The following is a 17,986-nucleotide window of genomic DNA, read 5'->3' as shown; positions in this document are numbered from 1 at the left end:
TGTACTATGCATATGTAAATGCATAAACAATGAGAGAGAGAGAGAGAGAGAGATATGGAGAAAAAAGGAAATGAACAAAGTACGAAACGAGTAAAACGTCAACAAGTTCGCGTTCGTTTGTTCAACTTTGGGTTAGAAAATTTACGGCCTTTTAAGTTTGCGATTGCGATACGTTTCGCGGACCCTTGGCAATAAACAATGAAACGCTATCACGTATGTGCGTGCGTTTCGGAGCGATCGTGTATACTATCGAGAACAAACTTGTAGGAATTTTATTTTCCTCCCATGGTTCCTTTATCTAGATCTCCAACGATTTTAATCGCTATATTCATAAAGTTATGCGCGATATTTTCTAACTCGAACGAATAATAGGTCATTATTTGTCACGATCATAAACTATAATAAAATTCAGTGTTCGGGTTGTGTTTTTTTTTTTTAGGTAACCGTTAACTACCCCCTATCGCTTTTAACACCACCTAAAAAGTATCATTATTAGCATTTTGCTCGACAAGACGATGGTAGGATCGACTCATCGATGCGATGAATTATGGATAAATTATGGTAAACGATATCAAATTGATTACACGCTGTTCACTTTTGTTTATAATTATTTATAACTCTGGAGGTATTACGGATAATGTTCGTATTAATCACTCGGTTAATAAAAAGTTGCGTGCATCGAGCGATTCGATCGTTTGAAAGGAACTGGCGCGTGTTCGAATAAGCTTAAACGCTTAAACGTCTCTTCTTTAGATGATAACAAAAGATTTAAAGGATTTATAAAATAGATATTCGGATGAAATATAGTCGTCCTTTCTTAATAAGCACCGTAGTACAATAATTACGTTAATATCTACGGCGATATTATTCAGTAGCAAAGTCTCTCGCAAATTTATCTTAACTCGCGAGATCGCGCTATGCGAAAGAGAACTTGAAACAAAACTGGATGGAAAACGCCTTCGGGAGATGAAGTCTTTCGGAACGAGAGATAGGCATACACGTATACGTATAATTGAACTTATTCGCGCTTAAAATTCGTCGATGTAAAATATTGGCATTTCCCTCGGCGGGTTAAACGATAATACATTTTCAAAAATAGTATTCATCGTAAACGCGTAGTCCGAAGATTATTTTTTTTTTCGGGGATAATAAAATTCGTCCGAGTTCAAAGAACGGAACGACGCGAAAAAAGATGAAAGTTTTGGAAGAAATGTAGGTCAAGGGAAACGATCCTAAGTGTACTTTATCGGTCGCGAAAACGAGCTTTATTTCTTCCTAACGATGCATCCATTTCTCTTCATTCGCGCGCACATATCGCGTTGTTTACGAGTCGTATGACTGTCCAGGTGTCTTACGAATACGACTAACGATAAGAATTTACTCGATCGCGCAGAGAATGTACATATTTAACGATATACACGAGTGGGCGTATAACAGGTAAATGGTGTAGCGATCATAAACCAAAAGCACGCGCATGATCGCGCTGCGTGATAACGAGAGTTCTCTTGTAACGATCTTGGAGCACGGTAGAAAAGAAAAGGGAGCACCTAGACAAAAAAGAAAAAAAGAAAAAAGGTTAGACAATGCGAAGATGGTACGTTGCAGCAGGCAGCGAGTAGAAGAGTTAGAAGGTCGTTAGTCGTTAGTCGTTTTAACAACGCAGCTTTTTGATATGTAACGAGTATTGTCGTCGAACGTGTAGCGGTGGCGGCATTGCCAGAAACAAAGAGAAAAGTGAACTCTGGCATTGCTGACGTTTGGGGGTAGAGTGGTGCTGGTAGTGGTTGGCTCGCGAGAGATGGAAGGGAAGTTGCCGAGGTGGCGGCGAGGTGCTGCCGAGGGTGGTGCTGCCGAGGGTGGTGGTGGTGGTGGTGGTGGTGGTGGTGGTAAGAGTCGACGGCGGTGGTCGGGGGCTGGTATCTCGCTAAGCGCTGGCGCAGTTGGATCGGGGTCTCCACCACGGCACCATTTCATCCGGTGGTCTCTTTACGCACCTGTCTCTTTCTCTCCCTCTTTCTCTCTCTCTCTCTCTCTCTCTTCTCTCTCTCCCTCCCTCCCTCCCACCCCCCATTTCCCCCTTATTTCCGTCTTTCTCTTTATCATCCTTAGACTCCGCGAGCTCGCACAGTACGAAGAACGATGAGATCCCCGTGACGCGTTTCCCTTGCGATGTTGTCCCGTCTCTATCCAGCCTTCGTCACCTGACTCCTCTACCTCTCGTCGCTCGGTATCGCCGAGCCGCGCGTGTACCTTTTATTTGTCGGAGTATGTGCGCGCGCGACTCCCTTGCGAGGAACACCATCGAGTACCGAGACCGTTTAAGATGAAGGAAAACTGACTGACGCGCGCGTGTGTGTTTCTTTTACTCGATTTTTCTCTCCCTTTCTCTCTCCCTTTCTCTCCCTTTCTCTCTCTTCGCTCGACTTCGTTTCCTTCCTTTTTCTTTTTTTATATTTTTATTTTTTGTTGATCCAAAATTAGTGTAGGACGGTGTTAGGAAAGTTTGGACGAGAGATAAAGAATCCGACCACGTGCCAACGATATCTCGATTCGCGTGTTCTTCGATTTCTCTCTTAATGTTGTTCTCGTTGTTTCGATGTTTCTTTTATTTTGTCTATCCGAGAGAATGAGTTTGTTCAAGAGTCCAGTTCTATTTTACTCGACAATTTGTCGTTGTTCGTCGATTAGTTCTCGTTACTGGGTCAACACGGGACTCCTCGTTCTTTCGAAAAGTACCGAATCAACGAGCTTTGGGCCTCGAAAAAGTTCTCTACCCTAACTGGAGAGATTTGTCGAGACGTCGAGGAAGAAGGGTCGGAGGGTAGACCTTGTTTTCTTCCATCTCTCTCCCCCCCCATCTCTCTCTCTCTCTGTTTTTTACTCGTAGAAAAGAAGATTCTTCTCGAGACACGATGATCCGCGAAAAGACCCATATCCGAATTCCTCGATTAAACGCGCGATGGATTCAAAATCGGTGAAAATTTAGCGAACGCGTTTTGAAAAGTGTAACGCGAGTAACGATCGAAACGATCAATCTACGATCGTTCATATTTCAAATCAACAGGCTGTAATAAGTCTGACCGTTATAGCTGACAATGGGTGTAATTTGTTCGATATCATCATCGGTAACGTCGAATCGCATCGATACAACCCGGGCTAATATCCCGTTTGCTGCGAGTTACCACCACCAGGACTACCGGATATCGATGAATATAAGGAGCGGGGAAGGGGAAATTAATAATACGCGTGTATCTATTTTTGTTTAAATATAAAAAAACAACAACAGCGTTATTTCGTTTGGAACTCTTTGTTATATCGCATTCGTTCGTTTCCGTTGTTGCATTTTGTTTGCTGTCCGCTATTTGTTTTCAGATCGAGAACAACAATTTCGCGAGGATACCTAATGGACGCAACGCGTATAAGCAAATGGACATAGCGACGTACTCGTTTCATCGTCCGAATGAAAAACATAACAATTTCATCGGTGATTCGATTTAGCCGATTTTTACCAAAGAAAATTCAATTTTACGTACCGCTTTGCTCGTCTATCCTCTTTCCGTGTTTTATCATAGGTGGATTATTCAAAAACGCCGGTAGCGTGTTTCTTTTGTGCACGATATCTATATTTTGCGCGTGCGCGTATTCGCGGCTGCGTTTTATCCTTTTCGCGAAAAAATATTCATTATCGTTTCTTTCCTTCCGACTATACGAAACTAGGTTACTTTCTTACCTAACTAGTTTGATTGATTTTGTCGATTTATTTACGAGATATCTCGGTGTATATTCCGTCGAGTCGTTGCGCCCGTATTTCATTGCGCCATTCATCGCGGCGAAAAAAATATTTTCGCGAAAGAAGTTCCCCTCCCCCGCCTCTTGTTCTTCTTCCGTAAAACTTTAATCTCTATTTTTCGAAGCTTTTATCTCCCCCTGGCGTGTGGCACGAATTAAAAAGGAGATTTGTTTCTCCGACGTTTCCAAGGGAAAAGGAGAAAATCCTCGACACGCGTGCACGCATTAAGCTTAATCATAAGCCTCCGTCCAACCTATTTCTCGACGTCCTCGCTTAATTGCAACGAGAAAAACCACAGCGTCGAGAGATGTTTTATACCTCTTTATTCTTACTTTTTTCTATATACGCGTTTGTATTTTTCTCCGCGCGTATCCTACGTTTTTTCTAGCGGAAGAAAAAAGAAGAAAAAATAGAATTTGCGCTTACGTTTCGTACAAACTATAAATCGAAGATTAGTTATTTCGTTATTGGAATCATTTTCCTCGTTTCGTCTTGATTTATTTGCGAAAAAGAGAGCGAGAGAGAGAGAAAGAGAGAAGAACGATTCGGTTGATCATGTTTTTTCTTATACATGGGAAAAAAGAAGCCGACGGATGACCGATAGGGTGAAAGTTCCGGAGGGAAGGTGACGAGTGTTGAAAAACTTTGTCAAGGGTGAAAAGGGTGAGAAAGGTTCTCGAGAGTGCAAGATTCCTTATCGAAAGATACATCGAGGAAAAGCGTACTGTGTACTTTGTACCGCGTACCGCGTACCGCGTACCGCGTACGAAGAAAATTCTTCCTTTCGTCAAGTTACACGGTTTTCAAGGAAATATCGTGAAATGTACCGGAAACGATGGACCGTAAAAGCACTGCGAATGGATTTACAATGTAACACCGTGGGTAATGGCACGAGCGCTTCCCTCAGGATGATCTGCGTTTTCATATTTTGGATGCTACTCTATGGTGAGCGATTTTATCTTTATACCAAATGTATGTTTCATTTTTATATCTCGCGACCAAGGATTTTCGTTAATCTATGCGCAGCTGCGTTTGAAAAAGGTCGAAAAACATCATTTACTCGACTTATCGTTATAAACGAAACTTATTAAAATCTCAACAATTAGTATAACATACTTTTAATAATTCACGACACATTAAATACATAATACTTTAATATTTAAGCTTTTATTATTCCATAAGATCTAAACAACGTTATGAGCGATACGAATCGGGAACGGAGTTACGTGCGTCACGAGTACCTCGTATAATTTCTATAAAAATTCCGTCAGTCGGGTGACGTATTAGTACGCTACAAAGCAACGAAAAAAAAAGGAAGAAAAAATGAAAGGAAAAAAAAACAAAATCAAGAGAAAAGGAAAGAGAGGGGGGAGGGGGAGGAAAATGCGAAACCGGAGAACAAAAGGGTAGTTATACGCGCGCGCGCGCGCGCGCGTAAAATACATATGCCGGTTTATACGCTAGAGAGAGGAAAACGAGCATAGAAAGAGGGAAAGAGAAATAAAAAGGAGAGAATCGAAGAGAGAGGGAGAAGAAGTACGATGATCCGACGAATTCGCAAATGCTGTCGCGGTTGACTAACATCGTCGATGCGCTTACGTGGCTTTTAAACTCCGATCCGATAGAAAGTTTCAAGTCCAGTACGTGAAATTAGAACGAGAACCATCCGTTCTATTCTTCTACGTTCGCTTTCATTTAAATGCCATTTTAATTTCAACGAAAAATAAAAGTTAAAACTTACGTATAATGCATATGTTAATCCTTTGTAACCCAATTTTTTTTGTTTTCCTTTTTTTTTTTTGGTCTATTTTGCGGGTGGAAAAACGTTTCGGACGAGAGTTCTTTTTCCCCGTTTTACGTAGAATATGGTTTGGATTATAAGAAACAAAAGCGAGGTTTTATTTAAAATATTTAAAAATACAAAGTCGAAATTGAAATGATTTAAAATGTCGGCGATATTTGAAACACCTTTGGAATAATAAAACGTTGAATCGTTTCCGAGTTGGTAAAAAAAGGCGTACAGGGCGAAGGGTTTCTAATCTACCGTATCGAAAATAAAAAAGAAAATAGTTGTCCCGTCTAATTTTGTATTTGTCCAGTCTAAAGGAAAATCATAGAGGCAGAATTGCAAGGCGTGTACGCGCGTGCTCTTCGTATGCAATGATAAATTTGCTCGGTCGGATGGTGAACTAACGTCGACTCAGCCGCGAAATGTGGTTTTCGGTGCATGACGTTGACCATTGCTCTCCGAGCGACAGGATTTTCGGTTTATAAATGTCGATATATCGAGCTACGCGTGTTCCCAGTCCGTTATTACCGTGCATAGTTTGGCTACGTCACTCATTATACCGTTGACAATTTGCGTTCGTATAATCGACACATACGATTATTTAACTTTCTCATAGATTTTAGCAACGCGAGAGGTCCTAGTATTCATTTTCGTTTTACATCCAACGCATTAAAGTCCTTAATGATTATAAATTACTTTTCATTATTACCGCATATGCGAGTATTCGCGAAGGTCCAATATATGGAAGGTCTTTTATAATAATTGCTATTTATCGCGGGCCCACATTTTTGAAATTATTTTTCGGTAATATAAATTATCAAATTCGGGCGCAACCCGGACCCCGATTATAAATGACGCGAAAATATTAGACGAGAAGGTAACACGGAAACGCATCGTACTGTCTGAAGAAGAAGGAAAAGGAAAAGACATTAGCTGAAAGTTGAGTGTAAAAAGAGAGAGAAGGAGATAAAACTATATATAAAAGCCTTGGATATCTCACAGGTGCTACGTGTTATTTAGTGTTCCGGGTTATAAACGCGAATGCAGTTGGATAGTGTGGCATACCGTTGGCATAATATTCCGCCGCGAGACAAGCTGTTCGAAGAACGTCCTTTATAACTTTGCCCCTACTGTCGTCCTCGTTCCCGTTATCCCCTTTTTTCCTCCTCGTCGGTATTCTCATTTTCATGCTCCGACGCGCGATACGTTGAAGTTTGATCCTAGGATATTTATTCGAACAGCGTTTAGAAAAATTGCTATCCTCTGTGTTCGCGTAAACGTCGGTGATTAATAAAAAGGAAAAAAGAAAAAAAGCTACGCAGATATCGACAAATTCCTTGCCGCGGTGAAAATGTTTCAAAAGTTTCAAATATTCTGGTTAGATTTGGAAATAATAGCGCGTCCGACGATCCATAAATTCGTCCGAACGTCAATATTTACATTGGACATGTACATAATAGACGTTTAATCGCGCGTTCGGTTATTTCCCAAGCCTCGCATTCGCATTCTCGTCGAATTTACGGGTTCGAGGGATTGTTCGGTACAAGATTACTCAACGATTGGACTTCCATTAATGGAATGAATTTAAATATCGATTTCGCGGTTAGCAGGTCTCGGCGAGCTCGCGCAACGTTGGCCCGCCCCCCGCGTTCGGATCCTTTTTCCTAATTTCTTTCCATTGTCCGACTATATTATCACTTTGGAGTTGGCCAAGCACCGCCCACGCACCCCTTTTTCATCCCCTTTAGCGCGAAGAAATTTAAGAATGTTTTACATCGATTCGCACTATCTGACTTCCGGCTGAACGCTTTCCCAAGCCGGATGCGAGCTTCTCGTACTTTCAAGGAAATCTCCTTGAAAATACAATAACCCTTCCGAGATCGTTCCATGTTTATCGCCCCATTATGTCGAGTAATTTTAACTTTAACGATATTTTCGATCGAAATGTCATCTACTTTCGAGATAAACTCGATCCAACGATAAATTCCTCCCAACGTTGACTATTAATAATATGTCATATAACATAGGATACAACTGCTAACTTTATCTTCCGAAATACGCTCGTCAGTTTTAGTTTTATGAAAAAGTGACTCGGGACGAAAGTGTATTACTCGTGCGAGCTACGATTTCTCGCCGTGGTCGTTTTTCAAACAACATTTCAGGGTCATCGCTAAGTTTTTATTCTAAATAAATGTACGATATTTCTTTGGATAAATTGGTACCTTCTTCTCGATGAAGCGTTTTACGAAGCACTTTACGAAGCATTTTATTATTCCGTATAATTTGTACATCGCGAATATATTCGCGTATCAGGTTTGTTTATTCTACATTCCGGAAGCATTTCGGTTTACGTGCTCGTGCGACTTCGCGTAACAGCTTCAATATTTGTCGTTCAAAATTAGATTTGTTTAACGGCGTAAAATCGTAGTACATCGAGGTTTCCCTTCCTAAGGCACGCGAGCAAAGACGAAGTTGAGTTTACGCGTTAACGTTACGGTTTCCCTTTGATGTTTTATGCCGATATCGCAAATATGAGCACGATGAGGAGTGATACGTAACGTATACACATGTATACATATGAATACGTTCGTACATACGCACGCACGAGAAATCAAAACGCGTATACAAAATCGCGGAGAATCTTTTTGGTTATTCTTAGAATAGATTCTCGTTCTTATCGAATCTTCTTTGTTCCCTATTGTTAAACTTTTGATCGGATCGGAGAGATTATTTCGAAATAACGCCTACGATAAGATATATATATACTTGGAATGTAGTTCTCTTGTAAAAGAAAGAAAGAAAGAGAAGGTAAAAGAGGACGAAAGAAAAGCGTTGAGACTTTTAGAGACGTCTCGGAGAGAAAAACTTTTAGCTTTCAACTCGACTATTGCTGTTCAAAAAATGCAAACTTTTATTCCATCCTTATTCTCACGAGAATCTGATATGTATTCTGACAACTTGGAGCGAGTTTAGCGCGTGTTCTACATACAAGGTGTGTTGCGACCGTTGCTGCAGTACTAAAGTTCATGAAGTCAAATTTTGTCGTAAAATATGTTTAACAAAAAAATGGAAAAAATATCGAATCTCGCGTTAGGAGCGATTTCGTTTTGGTATTATGCTAGGTATATGGCTAGCGAGTCGAGAGGACGACGGATTATCCTTTAAGCTTAAAGCGTGGACGTCGTCTTGCGAGACCTCGAGCCGAAATTCGGAACGGAAATAAATCTTCTCCGAAGCCGTCGATCATTTCTTTAATTTGTATTATTTTGCAATAATGTCTCTTAGAAGAAAATATACGTATGTTCCGTTGCTTCGAAGATGTAACCTTTTTCTCGTAAGAGGATCGAGTTACACATTAGAGCAATAGCCTTATCGGGTTGCTATACGTCATTCAACGACTGAAAAGATGGCAACGTGTTTTTCCGAAGGTATTGTGTCGCGACGATAGCAAGAAACCCAAGGAACAATGAACCAGTCAGTCGCGCAACGATTCGCGTTAAGAGTTCGAGAATAATAGATTTTTATGTTCATAAAAATCAATTTATCGTACTTTGGCGTCATCTTCTAACATTTTAATTCCCATAATTGGAATATGAATTTAAAAATCCTCTTTATATCGTTCGTAGAAGAATTAGAGTTGTTGATTTTGGCACGGTGTTGAACGCGAAACGACCGCGAGTCTCTTGGTTTATTCTCTTTCGTTAGAATTCCGTTCGTAGCTCGTAGAAGGAAATGGTTCGTTCGTCGTTCCTCTCGCAAACCACCAGGAACGCGCATCTTCCTTCTAGAAGGTAATAATTCCACGAGAATCCATTTCGCGAGTCGTTCCTATACCAAGAGCGACGTCGCGCGACAGTGTTTCGCTTTTAAAAGGGACCAAAGTCGATTGGAAACGATCGTTAAACGAATCCAGTATTTTCGGATGTATCGGTAACAACACGGAGGGAGGAGTCGGTTAAATTCGAATCGAGAAACGTAACACCGGCCGACCGACCGACCGACCCCGTTGGAGAGGAGCCAAAGCAAAGTGCCGTATACACGTACTTTTTCAACGGAATTCCATGCCGTCGAAAGCCCTTTTATAATACCCAAGCGGCCAAGTAGATTTACACTCGGCACCAACGGCTGGACGATATTCAGCTTTATCCTTATAACTCTAACGCGCCAAATTTTCAACGATAGAAAACTTTTCGAAACACTAACTAGAGAGACGAATATCTAACTCGGATCTACCGTGTACGAACCAAAAAAACACCGAGGAGAAACTTTATCTCGATGTTTTTCCAAAGTGGCCCGAATTATGCATAAATTTAGCAACTCTTCGAATTAAGGAAAAATAGTCGAATCGAAAAATATTTGCTCGAAGAAAGCTACGAGTCGAATCTATCTTTGATCGCAAATTTCCAACCGTAGATCCGAATAAAAACTTAACTTTTATGATCAATAACGATCTTCTCTTCGAGTTTCTCGCAAACATCTCGAAGCAAGATAATTCCGTAGAATGGTGGTGCTTCGGTGAAAATGTAATACGAATATCGAGTTGTTTTCAACTTGGAACACAGGGTTTCTAAAGTATTGTTGTTCGATTACTCGATGATCAATTATTTCGATTAGCGATCAAATCATTTTCAACTCTTTTACGTAAATTTCATGAAAGAAGACAATTTTTTCAATTAAATAGGAAAATAAGTAAAGTTTTTCTTTTTATGTTTCGAAACATATCTTCGACGTTTGGTTTCACCGGTATTAACCCGTAATATTGCAAAATTGAATAAGTTTGAAGAAAAGAAGGAAGGAAAAAGTAGACTAAGCGAGAAAGAGGTTAATTTTTCTCTAAACTTTTGATTGAATATGGAGCCAAGCGACTTGGACGAGTTGAAAAAAGTGGAAAAAGTTTGGAAGGATACATAATAACGAAAGTACCTCCTTTCTCCGTCATTCCAAAATCCTACGGAACAATTTGATGTGAAAAAATGAAATATCTCGTGTAATAAAATATCGAACTAATAAATAAGAGGTTAAAACTGAGACAATCGTTATCCTATCCTTACGAAACAACAACGAAGGGATATCGAAATTGGCATTACTTTATCGAATCGCCGATATTCGAAGGCTTAGCTCGTTCGAGCGAGAAAATAATTCATGATGGATCTACGGCGCATCTATCATTTCGACTCATCAACGTCAAAATTTCGGCCGGACTCGAAAAGAAACATTGAATGTTGAATCGCAAACGGATAGATGGAGATAGAAATAGTGAAAGAAAGAAAGAAAGAAAGGAAGAGAAGGTTCAACATCGCGATCCATTGGCAACGCTGCGAGGCATTGATGGATAAACGTCATTTGTATGCGCGTTGCCACGAAAGGCCCTTGGCGAGCTTTTCTCGGTTTGATAGCCGTCGCTATGAACGATAACAAGAAAAAGATGGAGACCAGTGCTGCTAGTGGGTGCTGCGCGATCCATCCTCCGAGGGTGGATAAATACGATGATACGCGCGTTTTATCCGTATCACCGGAGCCAATGGTTCTTCTTTCGCGAAGAACTCTCCACTCTGTTCTAGTCTAGGCGAAAATTTATTCTATTTTTTATTTTTGATTTTTTCTTTTAAAAAATGCAAAAGAACGCGCGCAGGGAGTTTATCTAGAATAATCTTACGCAAAAGACTCGTGTCGATTAAACTTACGCGCACACGCGCCAGTAATCCGGATGGAAGAAAAGAAGAAAGAGAAAATGAAAAGTTTGAACGTTTCTAAAATTTCGAACTCACCTTCTTAATTAAACAGTAAAGCTTTTAAGAAGCTTACGTACTAAATAAGATAGCGAAAGAGTCTTATCGTCGAGACACGTCTGCAGTTGTCAGCAATTTTCTTCGGAATTCTCGGCACCTCAACCATCTTTTACCTTAACCACCCTCCTCCTCCTACCTATCCCATTTACCCTTTCTCTCTTCCACTAGAACTCTATCGTCCCAACAACAAGCTTTTTTTATCGCGTCGAAGGGACGGATGATATATTTCTTTCGAGGGAATCAAAATGAGAATGATAATCGAGGTTGCTGGATTCCTCGGCTGGATTCCTCGTTTCGATTTTTATTAATTTTGTATTAATTAAGAATAATAACAAAAGTATTTTAATACTATTAATAATAGATACGATAGTAGTAGAATAGCAGAGAAAGATAGGTTTTTCTTCGTAATCTCTCCGTGAAAGAGTACGCACGTACGACGAGAAACTTTTCTTTTTTTTCATATTCTTATTATAACTCTCTCATAGAGGCAGGTATGTAACTCGGCGTGTAAAAGTTTTTCAATTCATTTTATCTTTCGGTTCGTCTCTTTATCTCTCTTTCTTTTATCTTTTTTATTTTTGCTTTCCCATAGCGTCGTCTAACTCGGATCGTACTCGAAAAAGAAGAAAAAACGAGTTCTTTTTCTCGCTCATTCATAGTGAATTACGCGTATACATATATCGCGTGAATTAACGTGGGGGGAGGGGGATGCGAGGGCAGAAAGGATATCCGAAAAGTATCAAAGTTTTCGTTCTTTTATCTTTCTTTTTCCTGTCGCTCTTGAAGAATAACGCTCGAGACGTGCTGGAAAATCGTGGTTTGTCATAGAATTAACGGATAGATCGTGATTTATCCTACCGTTGAGAGGACTATGTACGTCAAAATTGGATGAATTACTCCAACACCGATATACGATATACCCCCGTATATACGGTTAAATTCGAAAACGTGCGATATTAAATCCGAACGAATTAATCTTTCATGAGTGGCCTATAAATTTGCACGTGATTTTGCGGATAGTACGAATATCTACGAGCTTTTAATTCTTTCTCTCTCTCCCTCTCTCGCGCATTTTTACAATCGATACAGAAGGTCGTATTTCGTTATCGGTTTTAATACTGAAACTTCTATGTTGAGTTATCGCATAAATCGTAATCGTATATTATATTCGTATATTATATTCGTATATTACATTCGTTCTAATGCGCGTCGTCGGAATCCTCTATTTCGTTAACGTCGTCAAATCATTCGTTAGCGTTAGTTAGGAATTTGGAATTGGTTCGTTGCATTTGGAAAAGTATGGAAACGCGTTCGTTACTCTAGTTTCGTTAGATTTCGAAGAATATAAAGAAGAAAGGAAAATGAAAGAAAAGTCGAGTAGACCAAAGGTGTTATAAATATCTGGAAAGCTATCCTCGCAAAATCCATGGATTCGAAAGGGAACTTTTAGCGCGTTGTTATGACGATAATAACAATGGTCTGACGCGATCGTCGCAGTTATCGAAAAACTGTCAGTCGCACTGATTGCTTCGATCCGATCGTTGCTCGACTTTTCAAGATACTCGGATGGTCCCCTCCGATCCTTGTCGGAGACACCCTCATTTTTATTTTTACAAATATTTGCCGATCTCCGTGCAAAATACTTTTCATTTGATTTATTTATCGGTAAAAACTGAGACACCCTATACGCGCATTTACGACTTCCTTACTTGCGGTACGAGATGCACCGCGCGATGTTCGTTCGAAGAAAAGAATAAGGATAAATATATTTCATCGTTTCCATTGTAATCAGCGGGTACATTGATAATCAGACGCGTATTGACAATCAGAAGAGATTGTGACTCGAAACGTAAACGAAGATTCGATTCTCGATCTAGCTGTTTTCTATCAGAACGGTAGAGACGAAACGTCGCTTGAAACATCGCAATCAAGCGCGTGCGGAAAGATGATTAGTAAAGCATTGAATTAAGAAATATCTCGCGGAATATTCTAAAGTCTAGTTGGGAGAAAAAAACAAAATATTTCAAATATTCCAAATGTAGAAAGCATATGTCTCTAGACTAGAATTTCATTTACGTAACGATAATTAAGGATGCGCGAACGTAATTAATCGAAAGTACAGCTTAAATGCATTTGAATGATTTAAAGGATTCTTTTAATTCTTAGAATCAATGAATATAATTTACGCATCTACTTATGCAATACTCTTTTCCTAATCCCGTTGAAACACATCGTAGAGAGTTTCCTATTCGCCTGATCCAATAAATATTACTATCCGATATTGTATTATAGATTCATGTAACTTACCGCAGCGAACCACATAGATGCTGTTTCAAAGCCAGAAAGAAACTTTACTTCCTTCTTGAATAATACATAAATATCCGAGCTTTAAAATGTTCCTTCTCAAACAGAGAGATATTTTCTAAATGTATTTCATGGCAAATGAAGAAAATTGTAGCGAAAAGTTGATTCGATTTTTGTCGGTTCGCAGAGGCGGCGGCGGCGGCGGCGTCGTCGATTAAAAGCGAGCCGGAAGGTGGTGGGTTTTTCATTTCTCGGCTGGTATTTTAATGGTACAAACGAGAATATGGCATCGTATATAAACGTGTCGCGTGAACTATGAGAAACGATATTATCGTTAAGCTACATCCAACTCTCGTGTAAAATGAAATTTTCTTCTCGCGGTATAAGCAAGAATCGTATTACGTAGCCGAAGCTAAAAGTAGCTGATAGGATAATGTTTTTATTTTATATATTTCTCTCGCGAGGCTAAAAATGGGATATTCCTTTAAGTGTGTATGCGCGGATGCACCTTGGAAATCCCTCTTTTGGCCGAACGAAACAACGCGAAACAAACTATGCATTTTCTACGGAGAATTGCGAATACTCTACTATTTCTACTTTTCAACTAGATAATAATTTGAACGAATTAAAAGAACGATCGAATAAATCAAAGTAGAAGTAACATTTATTTTTTTCATTATTATTTATAACCTCTCCTTCCATTTTTTTCTTGGTTAGCAAAAGTATTTTGGGATTTTGCGAAAGATTAATGAAGTTTTAAAACTATACGCAATGGTGGTTCATAAATCAGTTGACACTAACAATTATTAACCACTTTATTAATTAGCATAGTACCTTATTGACATAACAACTCTTTCGAGTTATGCTATTGTTGTTGGCGATAAAAAACTATTAAAAAGTTTGGCAAAAGTTTAATGGTTTGGCTTAACTTTTGCTTCAATTTGTTGAAAATATAATAATCTAATAATTTAGGATAATAATTCATTTTAATTACCGGACTAATGGGTCGCAGTATATTAAATATTTATTTTCTAGAATGCGTAATTATCGCGTTAAGCTTGTCGCGAGAGATATTAGAATATTTGAATATTTTCATTTCCATAGCTTTCCGTTAATGATACATTTTCTTCATCGATAGCTCATCGTCTCGGAGAAGTGCAATTATCGCGGAACGTAAAAGGAACGCGCTACGTAACGTCGAACGAATTGAATTAAATGAAATAAACGCGCGCGAGGCCGACGTAGCTGAAACGACTCGAGAATAATTAATTGGCATTCTTCTTGAAAATAAAGAAAAAAGAGAAAAAAAAGAAAAAAAAGAAAAACAACCCGACGGATGAAAAGATGAGAGAGAATAATTAATTGACATTCCTCTGTTAAAAGAACAACAAAATTGGGTCGCGTAAAATGAATAATTTTGTCTGCGAGCTTTTCGTTTATTATTTTTTTGGTATCAGGTGTATTAGAAATTGAAGAAGATACATTTGATATATAAACCATATTAAGCTAGGTAGTATTAATCGAGGGGTGAAACTCGAGGGGAAGAATCGTCTGGTATTAGTCGAGAAGTTAGTCGAAGTAAGGGATGAGTTATGAAGGAGAACGATATACGTATACGTAGATAGGATTTGTGTCAAGGGTGTTTGCGAGATCTTACCGAGGGAGGGTACCATCGACGAGATACGTTTTAATTAATTTGCCCTTGGTAGGTAGGTAGGTAGGTAGGTAGGTAGGTAGGTGTCCCGTTCCTTCCATTTAAGTAAATGAAGCAAAACGAAACGAACGGAAGAGGGAAAGTCAGGGGCTTCCTGCCCGAACGAGTTCTTTGAGAGGTTGATTCAAGCGCGAACGATGCTCGTGTCCCCCGAGCGTGCCGGAATTACGTCCTACCAAAGACGATTCGCGCCTTTTCTTCATTTTTTTTTTCTCTTTCTTTCGGTATTGACCCTTGAACGAAGCTTACGCGATCGCCATCGTCAAAACTTTTCATCAAAATTTCATTTTTCAATTTCTCAAACGGATCGATCGAAACTTACTTCGCAATTGTTCAGCCAACTCGAAGAGACAACAAAATTTATCAATTTCGAGATTAATATTAAATAAATATTAGGGGAAAAAAAAACAAACAAATATCGTCGGGATTAAATTGTTTGATTTATCGAGAATGAATACGATCGTTATGTGTACACGAACGGTCAGTTAATATTCTCTCTGATTTATGGTCCCAAACGATAAAGGTGATCGTTGTATTGATAAACTATGCATGGTATATCGTCTATTTAAGCGACAAACCGCTGACACACGCGTTGTTTGCATATTACGCGTTCGCATGTTGCCTATATTTTTGGTTACAGTGCATACTATAAAGATCATCTAATTTCGACAAGTTAATCCATATGTACGCGCTATGTATGCATGTATTTATCCATGGGATGATTTTGCGTGTACACGACAACTCGGAAATAAACCAATTGTAAACGAAAATACGTGGGACGCACCTGCTGCTACCGTTTGAGATAATGCGACAAGCTAACCGAGTATTATTCTTCTTTTATTTTTTTAAGACTCGATTTTTCATAAATTCAACCTTGAAATTAAATATCAAGGTGCACGATAATAATCAATTTATTACCGAGTAGAGAGAGAGAGAGAGAGAGAGAAATGATACGTTTGATTATATTCATAACTCTGAAGTAATTTCGTCGAGGCAGTTATTCCCAAGACGCTTGGCACCAAAAGCAATGTCATATTAATATCGTCCTTACTTGTCTTTCTCGAGCTCATGGCAGAAAGTCGTCTCTCTCTTCCGTTGTCAGCTCGATTCAATCAGGCTTGGGAAAAAAGGGAAATACGTTCTAGACGACGCGAAGAAATTTTATGGCGTAGAAAAAAATGATCTCTCCAGGCGCTCTCGGTCTTTTTTCCTTTCTCATTCAACCGAGGCGCTAGTGGATCGATCATTTTTAACCGAATCCAACCAACGCCGCGGTTCGAACGTACGCGGATTCGCATCTCGTTTAAGGGATTCTTCTTACGAATGAAACGACGAAAGAGAGCTTCCACCGACATCGCCAAAGGACGACAATTTTTTTCCTCGATGAATAGAAGAATCTTTCGAATATCGAATAACAGGATACTATTCGCCAAATTCCGTTAAACCGTTTCGTTAAACTACGAACTATGTAAAAATTTGTTTATCGTCGAAACTTATTTGAAGAAAAGATACTTTGGATAACCCTTTTATAAGATAAGAAAAACTAAACGAAACATTCGTAGAATTTCCAATTGAAATTGATATCCGAGATGAAATAAGCCTGGAGAAAATTGAAAGAAAATTTGAAGATCATCCGATGCATGAAAAATAGTGAAATAGTTTTTAACGTTATTCGAGGAAGATTTAGTCGGTTTGAGGAGTAGACAATTTCTGACACCGCGTATATATCTTCTCGAGGAACGATTTCTTCCACGTTTCTTGCTGCCCGGAGGCTGTTCGATTCTCTGTAGCTGTGATAGAGAAATAAAAATAAGAGAAGAAAAAGAAGAAGAAGAAGAAGAAAAAGGATAGAATAATTTAGCGTAGCTACGCTAGCAGCTCCTGAAGCGTAATGCGGAATAATGTTTTACACCCTTTCGCTGAGGTATTCAACAACCCTCATCTTCGAGTAACCCCACCAACGGTTTTGCTTATAGAAACCGCGAATTAACGAGGACGTGAATTTTCCAACGTTGAGACGCGATAGCTCATTCGTTATCGCACAGTACTTTTATATTTCTCAGCGCGATATCAATAGCACTTTTTTGATACTCTCTTGCTTCGACGCTCGGAAAGATTAAAAAAAAATAAATCAAATAAAATCGGTAGAAAAGGAATATTCGAGAATGGAAAGTATATAATGCCAACCCTTAGTAGTCTATAATAATAAGCAGTCGGACTGTAAAAATAGTTTTCCTGAAAAATGTTTGTATCCCTTTTCGTTTTTTTTTTTTTTCTAGGACTATTCCTCTTTCACGCATATTTCGGTAACGTTTACGATAAGCTTTCTCGACAACGACTGACCATTGGTCTTCTATAGTATTCTATAAGTAGGCTCGTGATTTTTGCTCGAGTCGGACGTATCCGACGTAGACCTATTTTCAACGGGATCGTAAATCCGCGTATACGGCGTGCCGTTCGATAGACTTCCGCGTTCTAAATATCGATAAAATTCAACTTTTCCGCAAACTACTTTCGAAAACGCAGCGTTGAAAAAGTTCCACTTATTGGCTTGGTCAATAATAAATTCGTAATGTTCTTCCAGCACTCTTTTATCTTTT

General features: G+C 39.2%; 1 protein-coding gene across 5 annotated transcripts in view; it reads left to right on the top strand.

The window, feature by feature from the left end:
- The first annotated feature begins 1,950 nt into the window (after positions 1-1,950).
- The window catches only part of LOC122515041 (zwei Ig domain protein zig-8-like), a 41,658-nt gene continuing 25,622 nt past the window's right edge, over positions 1,951-17,986 (top strand). For 2 of the 5 annotated variants that reach the window (XM_043632183.1, XM_043632179.1), the window contains exons 1-2: positions 1,951-2,351; positions 4,374-4,735. In XM_043632183.1, coding sequence (XP_043488118.1) covers positions 4,612-4,735 — 124 coding nt within the window. In that variant the 5' untranslated portion in view covers positions 1,951-2,351; positions 4,374-4,611. The other 3 variants (XM_043632180.1, XM_043632182.1, XM_043632181.1) reach the window with 3 other exon arrangements.

The sequence above is a fragment of the Polistes fuscatus genome, unplaced genomic scaffold, assembly GCF_010416935.1.
Source record: "Polistes fuscatus isolate 324 unplaced genomic scaffold, CU_Pfus_HIC Scaffold17, whole genome shotgun sequence".
Lineage (NCBI taxonomy): Eukaryota > Metazoa > Arthropoda > Insecta > Hymenoptera > Vespidae > Polistes > Polistes fuscatus.
The sequence above is the reverse complement of the archived record's forward strand: the minus strand, read 5'-3'. Positions and strand labels throughout refer to the sequence as shown.